This window comes from Suncus etruscus, chromosome 5 (genome assembly GCF_024139225.1).
Source record: "Suncus etruscus isolate mSunEtr1 chromosome 5, mSunEtr1.pri.cur, whole genome shotgun sequence".
Lineage (NCBI taxonomy): Eukaryota > Metazoa > Chordata > Mammalia > Eulipotyphla > Soricidae > Suncus > Suncus etruscus.
In genome coordinates this window covers 23199718-23218714 of record NC_064852.1, presented here as the reverse complement: position 1 = coordinate 23218714, position 18997 = coordinate 23199718, and the positions used below count along the sequence as shown (strand labels likewise).

The window sequence follows — 18997 nt, the reverse complement described above, 5'->3', positions numbered from 1 at the left end:
TCCATCTTCCAGATCAGAGCTATGTTAACCCTGGCTGTGTTTGTGGGGGACAGAGAGAGGCAGGAATTGTGAGGAGTTAGGGTACCCCACATGTGCAAACCCCACTCCCCAGCCTAGCTGGCTGTATTGTGGGCACCCTCCCTCCACCCCGCCCCCTGTAGCCCTAGACTTTGCTCAGTCAATACCCAGTGGCATTCCTAGGCATGTGGATGGGGCTGCTTGAATGGGGGAGGGGGCTCCAGGGAAATAAATCAACCCAACATTGGTGCATTGAACCAGCCAGGAACATTCCAGGGCCGTCAGTTTGGGCGCCAGATTAGGGCCCAGTTGCAGGACAAGGGGATGGGGGGGGGGGGCAGGAAGGAAACAAGGTTGGGAAGGAGCCAAGGAAATGCTGCTACGGAGGACCCAAGAGTCTGCACAGGGAGCATAGGCAGGGGATGGAGCAGCGCTGCTGAGCTAGGGCCTTAAGGTGGTCTTTGGGGCCTCTTTAGGTACCCCTGACTGTCTGCCCAGCTACTCGATCCAGAGGGAACCAGAGCCAGCTTCAGATTCCCGGGATTTTTGTGCAGCAAACACAGGAACCCCCTCTGGCTCACAGGAATGCGCTTGGAGACTTGGAGACAGCCTCCTGGAGATAAGATAAGCGGGGTGGGGTCTCCCCTGGACAAGGCCCAACTGGAGATTGGGAGACCAGTTTAAAATGAGCTGTGTGCATCTGAGGGTCATGGGGAGCCAGGGTGTAGCCGATGAGAGAAGAACTAGGAAATGGTAGGGGGAGTGAGAGGACAAGGTAATGAGGGGTCTTCTCAGCAGCCCTAGTGGAACCTTATCACTTATACCTGGACAGGGCAGATGGAAAGGGACCAGCAGAGCTTTCTGAGAACCTGACTCCAGGGCTGTGGGTGAGGGTCCCCACATTAGCATCCTAGGGTGGACAAGGGTGATGGGAGGAAGGATCTGGGGTTCAAAGCCCCACACACCCCTACCCAGCCTGGCTTTCTGCAGCCTGCTTCTTGCCTCATCTCAAGGCATCCGAGCAACTGTGGGCACATGTCTGACTGGAGTGGGGCTCCATACCCCACCTGGACCCCTGTCACAAAGAAATTTGGCAATGTCCCTGCCCCAGAGAACACACGTGTTCTGTCTGGCTGAAAGTTTAGGGTGAAAGACCTTGGGGGCCCAGCAGCTCTGGGGCTGGAGGTCTGGTAGCTCATCTAGGCCAAGTGTGTGTCTCGTGTTTTGGGAGAAGACTTGTGAGAGCAGACTTGTGGGGGCATCTTTGGGGCACTGGGCAGGCTGCATGTGGGAGACTTTGCAAATGGAGCTGGGCTAGAGAGTGAGGGTGGGGGACAGCCTGATGAGGGCCAGCCACCCCAGAGCCTCCTCCATGCACCTCACCCACTGCAGAACTTCTCCTTTGATGTAGCTCCACCAACCTCATCTGTGTGCTTCCCTTGGGGACCATCAGTCTGGTGACAGACTGGAAACGTGGTGGTTCAGTAAGGAGGAACAATGCTTTTCCCAAAATAAGATCTCGTTTTGGGGAGAAAACCACAAGTCTGTGTGGTAGGACACATCCTCGCCTTCCCTGTCATGTCTATATCATGTTTGCTATTGGCACCTTTGTGCATGCAGTACAGAGTGGTGAGCACAGTGGCGCAACCTTCGTAGCTGTCCCCCACAACTTTCCTCTTGCTCAGAGCATCTGTGGTCCAGCTCACAGTGAACCTTTCTCCAGTCAGGTCTTGACTGACCCGCTCTGCTCCTGACACACCTTACGGTTTGCTTCTCCTGAATGAAATAGGGGTCCCTACTTCTACACACCCACCTCGGCACTTGTAGATGAGGTCAGAGGGGAGTCACACCTGAAGAAGGGTCCCAGCCACAGATCATCTAATCCAGGGGTCTCAAACTTGTGTCCCGAGGGCCGCAAACGGCCCTCCTTACAACATTTTGTGGCCCTGTCCTAGAGGAATCTTTTTTTTTGTTTGTTTTAGTTGTTTGGGTCACACCCCCCAATGTTCAAGGCTTACTACTGACTTTGCACTCAAGGATCACCCCAACTTTGCCTCCTGCGGCCCCAGGTAAATTGAGTTTGAGACCCCTGATCTAATCCTTCCACATCCAGCATTTCCATGTTGTAGACATGCAGCCTGGTGTCCTCAGGGAATCTGGTCCTAGTGAGAATTTTTTTCTTTCTCTTTTTTTCAGGCTTAACCCTGGGGTGTTCATATTCTGTGCTCAGGAGTGGCTCTGGCAGTGCTCAGGGGTCCAAAACACTGTGAGGGTTTGAACAAGGGTCTAAGGTCAGCCACCTGTTAGAGTCCCGTATGCACCATCACGGTTCTGGCAGTGAATTTCAAGTGTCGCACCATAGATGGGAGTTATCACTGTGGGGCCTTCTGCCTGCAACCTCTCACCATTCACCCCCAGGTCCACAGTGCCTCTAGCTTTATGTTTTCTCATAACTATTAAAAATTAATTGATGGGCTGAAGTGATAGCACAATCGTAAGGCATTCGCCTTGCATGCGGCAGACCTGGGATGGACCCGGGTTTGTTCCCCAGCATTGCATATGGTCCCCAGAGTCTGCCAGGAGCGACTTCTGAGCACAGAGCCAGGAGTGACCCCTGAGCATTGGGTGTGGCCTCAAAACCAAAAATATTTTAATTGTGATCTCATGATTTACTGTACTATTAGCCACCAAACTTCAATTATAGTAGTGTTAATGATTCCCTGTATATGTAATCCTAACACTCTATCACTAGTATACCCTCCCTCCCCAAAGGACCTCCAGTGCCTCTCCCTACCACACCCTCAAACTCAGTTGTGAGGCTCATTTCTCCCATTCTGTTTCCTTTGGCCCTTGTTGCTACCTTACTGCATACCTTTATATCATGCTTAGAAGAAAAATTATTCTGTATCTGTCTCCTCCTCCTCACTGACTTCACTCAGCATAATTCTTTGTTGTGCAGGAGTTTTTACTTTTTAAAGGCTGCATTCCATTGTATGTGCACACCACAATTTATTTTGTTGTTGTTCTTGTTTGTTTGGGGGCTACACCCTGCAGAGTTCAGGAGTTATACCTGGCTCTCCATTCAGGAATGGAACCCAGGCCAGCCACATGCAAGACAAACTCACTCCCTACTGTGCTACTTCTCTGCCCCTGTACCACTGCTTCTTGACCTAATCATCTGTAGCTGGGCATTTGGGTTGCTTCTGTATCTTGACTATTGTACCAAGTATGGCAAAGAACATAGATGCGCATATGCCCTTTCATATTCCTATTTTTCCTGTATGGGATGTAGATGCCAAGAAGTGGTATCACAGTGTAATATAGACATTCTCATCCTATATTTCTGGATCTGTCTCCATATTGCTTCTTATCCAGGCTAACCCTGACAACATTGCCTTCAACCGTGGATGAGGGACCCTCACCACAGCCCACACTAGATCTCCAGACTCTGACATTTTCACTGTCATGCAATGATATCTGTGTTGTTTTGATTTGCATCTCCTTAACTTAGGTGACTGTCAACTCAGTTCCCCCTTTTCCTTCTCTTTCCCCTTGGAACTGTGCCTGTTCATCCTCTCTCAAAGAGGTGCTGGGGCTGGGGGTGGGGTTGCAGGTGCCAAATCTTCCTAGATTTAGGGAGAGACACTTAGGCATCTCCCCAACCCTGCATCTCATTCACTGTAAGGCTTCAGCTGTGCTACAAAAGCTCCAGAGACAAAGCAGTGGGATGAAGGGGGATAGAACCTTGTGGTTTTCGCCTCCCACCAGCATTCAGAATGGTACAGCCCAGCCAGGCCAGGGACCTGTGAGGCTGCTACAGAGGGTGTAAGGACAGCTGTGGGGTCCCCAGAGCTGCACATCCCTTTGTCTGCCCAGCTTGCTGTCCGCCGGCCGGAAGTTGCATGGACCCAGGAGACCTGGCCTTTGCGCATTCTCATTCCCAAACCCTCAATGCCCTCTGACACTCTGTCTTAGCAAGAGTATCCCTTGGTGTACTGGGGGAACTAGCCACAATGGACCACCTGACCTTAGGACCTCCCTTCTTCTCCCCATCATTAGTCCTCAGGCTCAGGTACTCAGCAGGAAGTGAAGGGAGGCACCTCCAAACCCACTCTCTGTGCCTCTCCCAGAACCATAAGAAAAACAGAAAAGCAAGGCCATGGGCCTGAATTCTAGAACTTTCTGTGAGCAGCTTTTTGCACCCCAGGCTGCTTCTGTTTCACTGCTGCCTGATAAGATTCAGAGTGGATTCCCCAAGGTCTCTGACTAGTGCCTGACTCTGAGATGTGAACAACTGGGTCCAGTTGGGGGCTAGCTGTGAGTGACCTGAAGTGAGCTGAGCTGTTCATCCTGTACCCCACCTATGTGGGAGGCACACAGGAAAATAGGGAGAAGGGGGGCACATTCCTTCGACAATGGATCTGCCAGCCTGAGTGTTTCTCATGTTCCGTTATCTAGGGATGCCCTAAATCTTCTTCAAAACACTTGTGTGACTCAGAATCTTCCCCCAAAGCTCTGGGATACCTCAGCAGGGATATCTGCACCCCACTTGAGGCCAGTGACTCATGGTTCAAAAATGTGTCTCCAAGGGTCCAAGGAAAGAATGTTCCAGAAGTGGGGGTGGGGGACCAGATGGTGTTTGGAGATTGAGGCCATAGAGGCCCTGCAGCTCTGGAGCCTGAGAGAGGTGAGAGGAGAGAGGTTGAAGAATGAGGGGGAGAGGCCAGGCAAAGTATGCGGACCCTCTGGGATCAGATGGTTCCTGCCTGTGTTGGGCTCAGCCCCCAAGGGGTCTCCTTGGGCTGCTATATCCACCTGAGAAATGCTCAGCCTGGATGGTCTGGCCCTACTCCCATGAGTTCCCTCAGTTTGCTGCAGATATCAGGACTGCAGCCATCTCTGGGGTCTGCTTCCCCCAAAAGAATGACTTCAGGGGGCCGGAGAGATAGCATGGGGGTAAAGCGTTTGCCTTTCATGCAGGAGGTCATCGGTTCGAATCCCGGCATCCCATATGGTCCCCCGTGCCTGCCAGGAGCAATTTCTGAGCCTGGAGCCAGGAATAACCCCTGAGCACTGCCGGGTGTGACCCAAAAACCACAAAAAAAAAAAAAAAAAAAAAAAAAAAAGAATGACTTCAGAATCAGGGTAGGCAGGTCAGGGAGAAGCCCTCCCCAACTCCCATCTTGGAACCCTGAAGTTCTGGCCCTCTAATCCTGTGGTTGTGATGTGCCCACAAACATCTGTGTGGGGAAATTCAAGCATCACCTCACTCACACCTGCCAGGCACCAGCTGAGGTCTGCTTGGCACATACCTCGGCTCTGGGGAGTCTGCAAGGAGGGCAGAGGCCAGATTCATTTCTTGTTATAATTCACAATATCGTCAGGACTTTGATGCTTCTGGGGATGGCGGGAAACACTTTCTCATTACATCTTTCCATCTGCAGCTAAGCCTACAAAGCTTAACCTGGGATACACACAGGCAAGCATACACACACCTGGGGTTGACCTTTACAGGTACAGGCACTCAGTGGGGGTTTGACAGGGGCCCAGAATCTAACCTCAGGCTGGGCTCATGTCCATCCTTGTTCAAAAAAGGATTTTATGAGAACCTGATGGAATTGGCTTGTGAGGGGCTTTATGAAATTTTTTTGCTTTGTTGCCAAGACTAGAAAATGAGGAAATCAAGATGAGGAACCCAGTTATCCTCACACTCAGCTCCTTGACAGGTCAGATGGCTGCACCTACGCCTTTCTCTATTGAGTCAACAGGTTGCAATCAATGTGGAGTGCAGCTGTGATTTTGCTGAATGTGGCTCTTCTCGGACCATGCCGTATTATGTGGGTCTCTTTCTCATTCTGGTAGGGATTAGAAAATGTGTTGCAGTGGCTACATACTTTATGGAAATAGAAACCCTGAGCCTGATATTGGATTTCTTTGTGTGTGTGAGGGGGGGTCTCACCCCTGCAGGTACTCCCTTCTTTACTTCTCTGTAACAGTGCTATGACTAAGTCTTCAGTTGCTGTCAAGTCTTCCTGGAGGAGTACCTAAGAGTATGGTGTTAGGGTGTGCCTCTGGGTTCCCCTAATACTGATGTGTGGTTGGTACATAATGGATGGATGGTTGTGTGATGTGCTTGATAAGTGTGATGGGATATGGTGGTGTGCGGTAGATATCATTGATGTATGATTGCTTGTACATATGTTGTATGTACATTGAATGTACTTGGATGTATGGTTGGTGGGATGTCATTGATCGGTGTGTAGTTGTGGTTGATGCATGATGTGCAGTTGTGAGGTTGGTATATGTGGTGTCATTGATATCTAGTTGATGCGAGGTTGATATCTGATTCACATGTGATTGGTGTGTCACTGATGGCTGTGGTTGATGTGTGGTTGTATGGTTGATGTGTGACTCGTGTGGTTGATAGGTTGTTGGTTATGGTTGGTGTGTGGTTGATGTGGTTGGTTGCAATGTGTTTGGTTGATTTGAGGTTTTGTGCTTGGTGTATAGTTTTATGATATGTGGTGTGTGGTTGTGTGATGGCTAGTGTGTGATTATATGTTGTCTGAGATCTCTCCATTAGTAATTCCTGGACACAGGATGGAGCAGTAGTAGTGAGTAGGGCTGAAGATACTGATAATGCTGTGACAGTGGTAGTGACTATGACAATGATGATGGTTATAGTGACATGCCAGGGAGGGCCTGAGGGATCAGTAAATGTTAACAAAGCAAACAACATAGCAGTCATCCCATCAGAGTGAGAAGAAATGAAAAATAGGGCCAGAGAGATAGTATAGTAATTGCCTTCCATGTGACAGACCTGGGTTCGATTCCCAGCCCCCCATATGGTCCCCTGAGTACCACCAGGAGTGAGAGTGATTTTGAGTGCAGAGCTAGGAGAAAACCCCTGAGCATCACCAGGTGTAGCTCCAAAATAAAACAACAACAAAAAAAAATGGTTTAAAAAAATGAGAAATATCTGAGCAGGAAACATTAATCACCTGCCTTCCTAAGTTCGCATCAGGATTAAAGGTGTGTGTATGCCTGTGTGTGTGTGTTCACAGGGCTGTGTATGTACTATGTATGTATGTATGTGAAGACATGTGCAGTAAGGGGCTTGACCTATAAGAACCAAGGTTGGGTGATTGAATGATAGTGTATAGGGTGCTGGTGCTGGGTTGGGAGGGAAGGGGCACAACACAAGATTGAGTCTGTTGATCTCTGGTGTGCAAAGACATGGAGCATAGGAAAAGGAGTTGGGGTAGGTGCCTTCCAGAGCACAGCCTGGCAGGCCACAGAGGTCTCTCCTCACCCATGCAGCTGGCAGGCCCTGGGAGTGGGCCAGGTTGGGCTGCAGATAAGACTAGCCATTGGTACCTCACTCACCATGTGAACAAAGGGGCCTTTGTACACTTCTGTGAGTGCAGACAAATAGAAATCCTGCCCTGTGTGGACAGGGCCAATCCTGCTGCATCAGGTGCTAGAGCAGGCCAGGAAGCACGGGCACTGTGTGTGGGATGGGGGAGACCTTTGTACAGGGATGGGGTCTAGGTGCTGCTCTCTGTGGCTCAAGGGGCCGCACAGTCATTGTGCTCAGTGCCATTCTCCTCACCCTCTGCAGGAGGAAGCCAGGGCACCACAGGGCACGGCAGCATGGACCGCAGTGACAGTGGTCGCCTGAGTGAGCTTCAGACAGATATGCAGCCTTAGAGTGGCTGACCAAGCCTGACGTGATGGCCGCTCAGCGGATCCGCGCGGCCAACGCCAACGGGCTCCCCCGGTGCAAGTCCGAGGGGGCCCTGATCGACGTGAGCGAAGGGTTCGAGAGCAGCTTCGATGATGTCAAAGGTGAGTGACGGGAGGCTTCTAGGACCATGGCCAGATCTCAGCAGCCTGCTTGATGCTGTCCTTCCTGTCAAAGATCCAGGTCTTTTCAGAACCCAGAGCACGGTGGTGTCCCTGTCACACTCAATGTGTAGGTCTCCATAATGGCTGTGGCCCAGGAATAGAGCAGCCCCTGCATTACTGGTTGTGTTTGTGGTTCTCTGACACCTGCATAAAATGAAAATTCTAGAGCACTGAGGTCAGACTAGGGGTACTTCATCATGGACACTTCCCTGATCTCACTGGACATCTAGTGTCCCCTGTGAATTGATCTGGTGCATGTGCTGCCTTCTCCCTTGTCGTTGTTCTCATCACTACTGTTACTGTCACATCACCTTTACTATCATCACCTTATTCCCATCACCATCCCTATTGCCATCGCTGACACCATCTCTAGCACTCACACCATCACCATAACCATCATTGTCTCTCCATCACAGTTAATCTCACCATCTTCATTGTCACCATCACCAGTGCTGTTACAACACAATTAGTATCTTTAGCACCATCATTACTGTCACAGTTACCACTAACCACTACATCAAAATTACTCTATCACCGTCATCACTTTCACTACCACCCATTATCACTGTCATGGTCCATGACAGTATCATGAATCACAATGACTGTCTCCCTCACAATCATCATTGCCACCATCAGCACTACCTAATCACAATCTACATCTCCATGATTATTGCCGTCCCCTTCACCATCTCTATTGGTCTGATCTCTGATTTCTGATGCCTCAGAATTTCCCCCACTCTGAGGATGGGCCCCAGCGGGACACAAGGAGAGGAGGAATCAGAAGCCTCGTGAAAGATGCTCTTCTCTGACCCCTGACCCCTGTTGACCCCAGCCTGCCAATTTCCCTCCTTCCCATGCTTGGCTAGCTCAGAGATCTCTGTCTAATGAAGTTTCCCAGAAGCAAGGCCCACCAGGGAGGTGTTCCCAGATCCCAGCACTGCTGTGCCCCTTGCCATGTTCACACAAGGGGTTTCAGGCCTGTTTGGGGGCCCGACCTGATCCTTGGACCTCCTATGAGCAGACGCGTCTGCATGCAGCTCCTCCTCTGCCCCAAACACCAGAGCTCCCTAAAAAGTGCTTGAGCTTCACCTCCTAGTGATCAATACCTTGGAAATGGGTCATTGATGGAAGCATCAATGTGTCACATCCCACGCCCACCTGCCCAGAGTCCTACAGAGCCTCCCAACCCTCATACTTCCTAGGGCCCTGTGCCTCCTTCAACCCTCATTCCTCACTCCTTCCTGTGCCCCAAGGCCTTCCTCACCCCTCTCCCCACTCCTTTTGGCCCCCTACATCTTCCCCCAGCCCTCACCTCTTGTCCCTCTTTCTGTCCCTAGTGCCTTCCCCCAGTGCCTTGCTCACCGACAGCCCCACGCCGTTTGGCAGCGCCAAGGAGGTGGTGGCCATCCGGGACCACTGCCCCACCAACTTCACCACGCTCAAGTTCTCTCGGGGAGACCACCTGTACGTGCTGGACGCGTCAGGCGGCGAGTGGTGGTACGCACACAACACCACCGAGATGGGCTACATCCCCGCATCCCACGTGCAGCCCCTCGACTGCCGCCTCTCCACGCTCAGTGACAGCGGCGTGATCGAGCCCGTAGCCGACAGCCCAGATGAGGCAGCCCGTGAGCTGGACCTGCTGGGGGGCTGGCCTGAAGAGCGGGCGCCCCGCCGGCCCACCAGCAACAATCCCTTCTGGAATGGGGTACAGACAAACCCCTTTCTAAATGGCCACGGGCCAGCTGCCCCCACCCCTGCCCCGTCCAGTGCACCAGAGCCCCCTAATGCTGTGGATCTCCTGCTCTTCGACTCCACCACCGCCCCTTCTGCTGAGCTCGCTGCCTGCCTTGGAGCCCCAGAGCCGCCCGCTGCCAGGCGGGACAACCCCTTCTTCCGTAGCAAACGTTCCTACAGCCTGTCGGAGCTGTCGGTGCTGCAGGCCAGGTCAGATGCCCCCACTACCTCGGGTTTCTCATCGGGCCTCCAGTCCCCGGCACCTGAGCAGTTCCAGAGCCGCGAGGACTTTCGGGCCGCCTGGCTCAGCCACCGCAAGCTCGCCCGCTCCTGCCACGACCTGGACTTGCTGGGCCAGAATCCCGGCTGGGGCCAGACACAGGCCATGGAAACCAGCGTGGTATGCAAGCTGGGCAGTGCTGGGGGTGCTGTGCGGCTCCCTGACACGGGGATCAGCCTGCACGTGCCCGAGGGCCATGTGGGCCCTGGGGAGACACAGCAGGTGTCCCTGCGGGCCCTCCCTGACCCCCCGTTGGAACTCAACAGCGACCGCTGCAGCAGTGTGAGTCCTGTGGTGGAGCTGAAGGTGAGCACGCTGGAGGTGAGGACGGGCCTGGTGCTAGAGGTGAAGGTATCCGCTGAGGTCAAGGCTGATGCATTCAGCCAGAGCACTGTGGGCCTGCAGTGTCTGCGCAGCGATGCCAAGGAGGGACCCTATGTGCCGGCACCTCTGAGCTATAGTCAAGGGGACACGGTGCAGGTGCAGCTGGACAACCTGGAGCCTTGCATGTACCTGGCCCTGGTGGCACATGGCCCTGACATTCTGTACCCCGCCACCGTCTGGGACTTTATCCACAAGAAGGTGACTGTGGGGGTGTACGGCCCTAAGCACATTCATCCATCCTTCAAGACCGTGGTGACACTGTTTGGGCATGACTGTGCCCCCAAGACGCTGCTGGTGAGCGAGGTAGCACGGCAGGTGCCTGGCCCGGCCCCCGTCGCCCTGCAGCTCTGGGGGAAGCACCAGTTCCCGCTGGCGAGGCCACAGGACCTGCAGGTGTGTGTCTTCCCCAGCGTAAGCAGCTACGAGGTACAGGCAGGCGCTGCACCAGCCCGCGTGGTGCGTGGCTTCCAGCTGAAGCTGGGCAAGGCGAGCCGCCTCCTCTTCCCCATCGCGTGCCGAGGCACAACCGAGTTGGCTGACTTTACGCTCTGTGTGCAGATCAAGGACGAGCACCAGGCCGTGCTGGCCCAGTTCTGCGTGAGGACACCACCACCGCCACCCAAGAGCGCTGTCAAGCCCGCTGGGCCTCGGCGCTTCCTCAAGAAGAACGAGGTGGGCAAGATCATCCTATCACCCTTTGCTGCCACTACAAAATACCCTACTTTCCAGGACCGGCCCGTGGGCAGCCTCAAGTTCGGGAAGCTGCTCAAGACCGTGGTCCGGCAGAGCAAGAGCCATTACCTGCTGGAGTACCGCAAGGGCGAGGTGGTGGCGTTGCTCAGCGAGGAGAAGATCCGGCTGCGGGGCCAGCTCTGGACCAAGGAGTGGTACATCGCCTACCACCAGGGCCGTGTGGGGCTGGTACATGCCAAGAATGTGCTGCTGCTGGGCCGGGCCCGGCCCTCTCTGCTGCCGGGGCCCGAACTCAGCACGTCGATGCTGCTCGAGCAGATCCTGCGGCCGTGTAAGTTCCTCACCTACATCTATGCTTCGGTGCGCACACTGCTCATGGAAAACGTGGGCAGTTGGCGGGCCTTTGCCGACGCTCTGGGCTACAGCCACCTGCCACTCACCGCCTTCTGCCGTGCCGAGCTGGACAGCGAGCCCGAGCGAGTTGCGTCGGTGCTGGAAAAGCTGAAGGAGGACTGTAACAACGCCGAGAGCAAGGAACGCAAGTCCTTCCAGAAGGAACTCATGATGGTGAGTGTTGCCAGTGCTGGCGGAACCCCCCAGACTGCCCTAGAGCCACCACGGGGGCTTGAGGGGGCAGCAAGCACCTGAGGTCTATACCCCCAACTGCCTTTATTTTTCTCTTTTGGCAATGCCCCAAAATGCCATCAGAGTTGCTCGACTCTCTGAGCCTGAGATTCTGGGGAGCACTTTTGACAGATTGGGGGTGTTTGATGCTCCCCATGTGTTTCCTGTTCCTCCTGTATCTAAGTATGGGCAATAGGGGCTGGTATAATGCATGTTGGAAGCCCCTCCATGGGAAGACGAGGCCCATGGCCCCTGAGGGACTCCAGGGGATCCCCTGGGGGCAGAGTCTGACTTCAGTGCTTGCCTCCCACCTGGTTTCACATTGTTCTTCTGCCTAGCCTGCCTGCATCTGTTCCTCGAAGGTCTCATGTTTGGCTTAGGCTCCCCCTGCACCCTGTGAGGTGTCATGGAGACAGCACACACAGGGCGACCACCAAAATGGGAGAAGCCTCCTAGTGGGGAGTCTGCTATAGAGGAACTTGGGTTACTCCCAAGGGCCTTAGCACCCACCGAGGCCCTGAGCATGAAACAGTGCCCAGGAAGTGGACAGATAGGCTTTCTGGCTAGGGGTTTGCAGGGTATAAGAGGTTGAGAGTGCTGTCAGGACCACCCAGTTTGTTGTGAGGGATAGCCTAGACTCTAGGCCCTAGAGCTTTCTTCCCCTGGCCCAGGTGTGGCTCATCAGGGACTTCAGATCCTGCTGTATAAGACCTGGAAGGCTTGTTTGAGACCTCAGAACTAGGATCTCTCCCCTCCTAGGGTCCCCATTTTCTCTGAGGCCCACAGGAAACATAAACTCTTGAAGCCTCACTGCAATGAAGGGACTTCCAGTCCTTCATCTCCCTCTTTCAGAGCTCAGGGGACTCCTACTTAGGGGATTTCCTCCTAGGTATCATGCTCTGTGGCGTCCTTGGTATGAGGGTGGGGTGTAAGGGAACCTTCTCCTGACCGGAGAGGATGAGGAAATAGTACTTGTCCTTGGAGACCAGATGGCCCCCCCTGGAAAAGGGGGGACTGGTTCTGCAGCATGTCTGCTCTGCTCTCTTCGTTCTCTCCTCCTATCCAGAAGTCCAGCAACCCCAGGGACAGAGAAAGCCCCGAGGTAGTTGTTGCTGGAAACCAGGTGTTTTATTTCCCTGAATCGGGTGTCACGGGGCTGATCCAGTTTCCTGTGGCCTTAGCTGGCTGTGATCGGCCCCTCCCACCCTTTTAGTCCTGATTCTGACGCACACAGGAACAGCGTTTATTGGTTTGAGATTTTCCCACACTTGTACAATTCTACAGCTTCATATGTGCCATGTAGCCCCCATGCAAGACCCATCCCACGTCACCACCTCCACCCCCCAGTAGCACCTCAGTTCCCAGTTCTGCTAACAGTCCAAGGGACATACCATTTCCTTGCTTTGTCTGTTCCATGCCAACCAGAAACCAACTGGTGTTTGTTTTTTTCCTTCTGACTCACTTCACTCACCACCAGCACCACTGTTCCAGCCACATTATAGCAAAAGGCTCAGGGTTCTTCTTTGCTCAAAGTTGAGTTATGTTCCCTGTGTAGCAGGGATCACAATTCTTTGGGGGGGACATGGAGGGTTTGGACTACAACCAGTGGCATTCAGGCATCCTACTGGGATGCTGGAGATTGAGCCTGGGTCTACAGCATGCAAGGCAAACATCCTACCCACTGTGCTATTGCTCTTGTCCTACAATTTTTTTTTGTTTGCTTATTTTGGGGGGGCCACACCCACCGATACTTAAGGCTTACCCTGGCTCTCAGGGATTACTCCTGGTGCATTTGGTAGATCATATGGGATGCCCAGGATCAAACCTGAGTTGGCCACATGCAAGGCAAGAACTCTCCACTGTGCTATTGCTCTGGCCCAGATAATTATTTATCCACTCATCAGTTACTGGATACATGTCTCCAGATCATGGCTATTGTGAATAGTCCTGCCTTTTTAGGGAGTTTGGCGTCTGTTTTGGGAATGGGTTGCAGCCCATAGAAACTCTGTTCTTAATAGTTTGAGAAGTCCACAGTTCCCTCAAGAGGCTGAACAGACCCTCAGCAGTGGATCAATAGCTCTGTCATGATGAAGGATTGGCAGAACATAAGCAAGAAGAGTCAAAAGAAAGGATTACGGTAGAACTGAGTTGTTTATCTTGCCACCAGCATTACTGGAGTCCAGGCCCACCTATTGGCCATCTCTCCATGAGGTTCCAGCTCGCCATTCCCACATTCTCTGTCTCCACATTCAAAGCTCACTCACACAGGGTAGTTTCTTTGCCTGAACCCCACAGCCATCTTTATTCCATGTGGTTGGTTTGAGCAGCTGCCAGCTCAGGTGTCATCCCAAGGCATTTCCTCAGACACTGAACCTTGTCACCTTGGATTTACCTTCTCAGTGCTTTCTTGAGTCAGAAATAGTCATATTTGGGGCCGGGCGGTAGCGCTGGAGGTAAGGTGCCTGCCTTGCCTGCGCTAGCCTAGGACGGACCGCGGTTCGATCCCCGGTGTCCCATATGGTCCCCCAAGAAGCCAGGAGCAACTTCTGAGCGCATAGCCAGGAGTGACCCCTGAGCGTCACAGGGTGTGGCCCAAAAACCAAAAAAAAAAAAAAAAAAGAAATAGTCATATTTATATGCTTTCTTATTACCTGCCCTGATTAACTATTAGCTACGTGAGAGAAAGGCTGTTATGCTAGAAATATTCAGATAATTGATAGAAGATGGATGGATGGATGGATGGATGGATGGATGGATGGATGGATGGATGGATGGATGAAGGTTAAGTGAATAGTGAGTAGGCAGATGAATGAATGAATGAATGATGATTAGATGTGTGGGTAGGGGAGGGAAGGATGGATTTATGAATGAAGGGATGAGATTGATGGTGCGTGCACAAAGGATAGATGAGTGAAAGATGATGGATGAATAAAAAGATGGAAAGATGGATGGGGTAGATGAGTGGGTAGATTAGATAGATGGATGAATGGGTAGATGGGTGTGTGAATGGGTGGATAGAGGACATTGGGTACTCTGTGGATGCCTGGTTAAGCAGGACTGGTCACTGAGTGGGGCCTTCTATCTGGCTGACTGTTGGGGAGCAAGGGCAGGGCATCCCTTACCGGGTGCAGAAATGGATAAATGGGTGAATGGATAGGTAGATTAAAGAATGGGTGGATGAAAAGATGAGGGAGAGTTGAAGAATAGGTGGATAATGGGGATACAGACCTCCCTGGCCTAGGATCTGAGCAATGGCTTAGACCTCACTTCTCACTTCTATTATTGGATTCTGTTTCCAGTTCCCATAATCTCAAAGTCTTTATCACTAAACACAGTTTGCATTTCAGCTGCAAACCTCAGGGGCACCCCATCCAGGGACATTGGGTGCCTTGTAAGTGCCTGGCAAAAACAGGTCCACTGGATGAGGCCTTCTGTCTGGCTGTGTTGGGTAGGCAAGGGCAGGGAATCCCTTCCCAGGTTGCAGCAAGATCCACCCCTGCCTGGCATCACCTTCCAGGCACTTGGAATAGTGTCTCTGCTCCTTGTGCCCCATCTGAGGCCCAGATCTCTGCCAACCCTCTTTGCTCACTGCCCTCCTGGCCGGTTGGTCAGTCTGCCACATCTCAACCCCACATCTCAGCCATCTGTGTCCTCTCCATTTGACACCTTTCCTTTGAGCCCCTTTCCTTCCTTCTTGGGGAAGTAATGACTGGGGGGGCAGGGAGCCATCACCAAGGAGGGCCTTCACAGAACCCCTTCTTCCTATGTAGCTCCAGCATTCAAGGAGACAGGAATGGGGTACAGGGAACACAAACTCAGACACCCCACGGGCTATCCCCACACAATAGAAATGGAACCCAAATTCAGGGTCGGGCCACAGATAATCATGGTGGAAGAGGGGAGGCATGTACCCTTTCTACAGAACACCCTGGGTACTCTTGGCTCTGCTAACTCTGCCCTCTCACAGGCCTTGCTGAAGATGGACTGCCAGGGCCTGGTGGTCAGGCTTATTCAGGACTTTGTGTTACTGACCACAGCTGTGGAAGTGGCGCAGCGCTGGCGGGAGCTGGCCGAGAAGCTGGCCAAAGTCTCCAAGCAACAGATGGATGCCTATGAGTCTCCGCACCGTGACCGGAATGGGGTGGTGGACAGTGAGGTGAGAGCCACATTCACATGGCAGAGATCGAGGTGTGGGCAGAGACGGAAACCTTGTCCAGTTTGTCAAGAGATATGATGCGGGCCCGGAGAGATAGCACAGCAGCGTTTGCCTTGCAAGCAGCCAATCCAGGACCAAAGGTGGTTGGTTTGAATCCCGGTATCCCATATGGTCCCCCATGTCTGCCAGGAGCTATTTCTGAGCAGACAGCCAGGAGTAACCCCTGAGCACCGCTGGGTGTGAACCAAAAACCAAAAAAAAAAAAAAAAAAAAAGAGAGATATGATGCAAGATGGGATAGCTCCAGGGCAGAACCTGCTCTTTTCCTATGATTCTTCCCAGAATCATAGTTCCCTTCAGTGGGCCTAAAGAGGGTGCAGAGAGGGCATGAACAGGAAGTGGGATGGAGTTGGGGGGTGGCTTTCCCCAGGTACCAGTACCCCATACCTAGAGGTTGCCACACATGGTCTGGTGTTTCCCAAGATTCTGTTTCCATGCTTGCTTTGTGGGCATGGATCTTCTGGAGACAGTTCCAGCTGATGAGAGCCCAGCCTGGAAACAGAAGGGCCCAGAAGCAAAGGAATCAGTCCTGGGCATCAGAAAATACTACAGGGAGGATGCAGGCAGGGCGAGCTTTGTTCCAGTTCTGGTTCATGACCTGCCTTTCTGCATCCCTTCCTGTGAACTGGCCCTGTACAGCAAGGGGCAACCACCTGTGTTCGGATTGGTGATGGCTTAGGTCTCTCATGATGTTCTTCCTCATGCCCACTGCAGGCCATGTGGAAGCCCGCCTATGACTTTCTCCTCACCTGGAGCCACCAGATTGGAGACAGCTACCGGGATGTCATCCAGGAGTTGCACTTAGGCCTGGACAAGATGAAAAACCCCATCACCAGGCGCTGGAAACACCTCACAGGGACACTGATCCTAGTAAACTCTCTGGACGTACTGCGGGCTGCAGCCTTTAGCCCTGTTGACCATGATGACTTCGTGATCTGAAAGGGCCCGCCTCCCGATTGGGCCACGCCTACTCAGTCCACGCCTGCCTCCCAGGCCACGCCTACCCAGGAGCTACACCTCTGGCTCGGGCCACACCTACATCCTGAGCCACGCCCCATTGGGCCATACCTCCTGCTCCACTTTCTAGTTCTCTCAGTCTGGGAGACTGCTGCAGATGTTCAAAGTTGGGGGTTGTGGTGTATGAGCCCCCAGAAGGGTGGGCTATTTAGATAGATGTGGGTTCCCCTAAACTGGGCTGACCCTGGGGACCAAGCACACACTTGCTCCCTAGCCTTCTCATCTACAGGGAGGGCAGAAGGGACCCTCTTCTGCAGGGCATTGCCAATCAAAATAGCTTTCTATTTGTTAAGAAATTCCAATCCTTTTTTTTTTTCTCCAAAAAGTATGTGGAGATGACCTGTGAGAAAGATTGGTACCTAATTTTTTTTTTAATGGATCATAAAGATTGGGAGAAACAAACACCCCACTTCATAGGGGGCAGAGAGGCTGTTGAGGTTTTTATGTTCTATAAAAAAACCTTTTTAAATTATGTCACAGATGTATATATGTATTTAAAGGTCGTGGGAGCATTTCTGATTCCCGCAGGACGTTGCATTTCAGCTCTCAGCCTGAAAGGACATGCATGTCCGAGTGTTGGACCTTCACACGCCGATTTGTAAAGAAGTCCAGGAGGAAATGGGTTTAATTCAGCCAACGAGCACAGCTTATGCCCTTTCCCTTTGAGAATGTCCCCAGTCCTCTCCACTAGAGTTTTCTGTTCTTCCCTGCAGGTAGCCATATCGAATAAGCCACAGCACCCTATGTATGGGGAGTGGGGGATGGCTCTTCATAAATGGGGTAGAAAGGAGGCCAAGTGAGCAGAGGTAGCTGGGACCAGTCTTGTACCAGACATCCTGAGAAGAGGGGCACATTGGTGTAGGCGGGTCCCCACTGCCTTAGACACCACTTCCCTGGTCGGCCAGTGCATCCTGCCATTGCCCTGTGGCTCAGAGGAAACGTTTGATAGGTGCAGAGATCTGGCTGCCAGGTGCCAAACTGTACACCTCAGTTTCCACCCTCCCGGCGTGCACACGTTGCCTAGGAAACAGGCAGTGCTGGGGAATCCATTGTTGGGTGCAACCTCTGTAAAGGTTTGTGAGCAGGATAAACCTTTTCCGAAGGTGAAGTTGTCTCCCCTATAATTCAGGGATCTTGCACAGGGCTACAAGGTCTTGGGCCTGATACCCTGCCCTGCTGCCTTGCTGTTCCTTATAGAGCTGCAGTGGAGACTCAGGAGGGGGCAGGGAGAAGGCCAGTCTCACTGTACCAATTTCGTAAGGTCATTGCAATCCCTGACCTCATGCCCTAGGTGGGCATTCTACAAACTGCCCTTGACCTAGTGGGCTTTATGGCACCATCTCCTTCACCTACCACCTATCACCTATCACCTATCATCGGTTCAGGCGCTATCTAGACAACCACAAAAAACACTATTTTATGCTGCAGGAAGCCAGATGCTCCCACCAGGCAGCCTGACCTCCCTCTCTCCCCACTCACACCATCCACCCAGGGACCATCTCACCTTCTCCCCAAAGAAGAAACCAAACCAATCGCACCTTAAACCATGGAGATGTTTTTCCTCAGGGGCTTGAAATCGTTTCCTATGCAACCTGTCTTGTAGCACAAATTAAATTCTACTACGAACGTTGCAGTAAATTTTATGTGGATATTTTAACCTGTCAGTGGGTGGTATGTGCGTGTGCGCGTGCATGTGTTTCTGCATCCCCACTCCACACCAGAGATACAACAAAAATGAACTCTAGTTTCTGCCTAGAACAGTGGACCCTGGCTGGCAGGATGGGCAGGTCTGTCTGCCTTCCATTGGAAGGTCACACCATTCCCCCTGACCCATAGGGCTGGATGGGGCTGCCCCGGGAACACATGACAGTGCCAGCCAGTAAGTCTCATGACCCTGTCTCCCTGTGCTCAGGGCACTGTGAGCTGTGCAGAAAGATTTGAGTGGAGGGTGAGAGGCACCAGCCCTTCTGGGAGTGGTGGAGAGAAGTGGGGTTATTGTATAGTGCCCCCCCTCCCGGGAGAATGACTTCAACTCTGAGGTTTTCAGGAGCAGGGCAATGCTGGCACACCTGGGTGGTGGAGGGGACATGTCCCAGCATTCCAGAGTAGAACCCCCTTGCA

General features: G+C 52.6%; 1 protein-coding gene across 1 annotated transcript in view; it reads left to right on the top strand.

The window, feature by feature from the left end:
* The window catches only part of SH3BP4 (SH3 domain binding protein 4), a 37340-nt gene extending 20410 nt beyond the window's left edge, over positions 1–16930 (top strand). Inside the window, exons 2-5 of the mRNA XM_049773632.1 lie at positions 7640–7866; positions 9264–11587; positions 15612–15800; positions 16574–16930. Of these exons, the coding sequence (XP_049629589.1) occupies positions 7752–7866; positions 9264–11587; positions 15612–15800; positions 16574–16798 (2853 nt within the window). The 5' untranslated portion in view covers positions 7640–7751 and the 3' untranslated portion in view covers positions 16799–16930. The remainder of the gene's footprint in view (positions 1–7639; positions 7867–9263; positions 11588–15611; positions 15801–16573) is intronic.
* The last annotated feature ends 2067 nt before the right edge of the window (positions 16931–18997 follow it).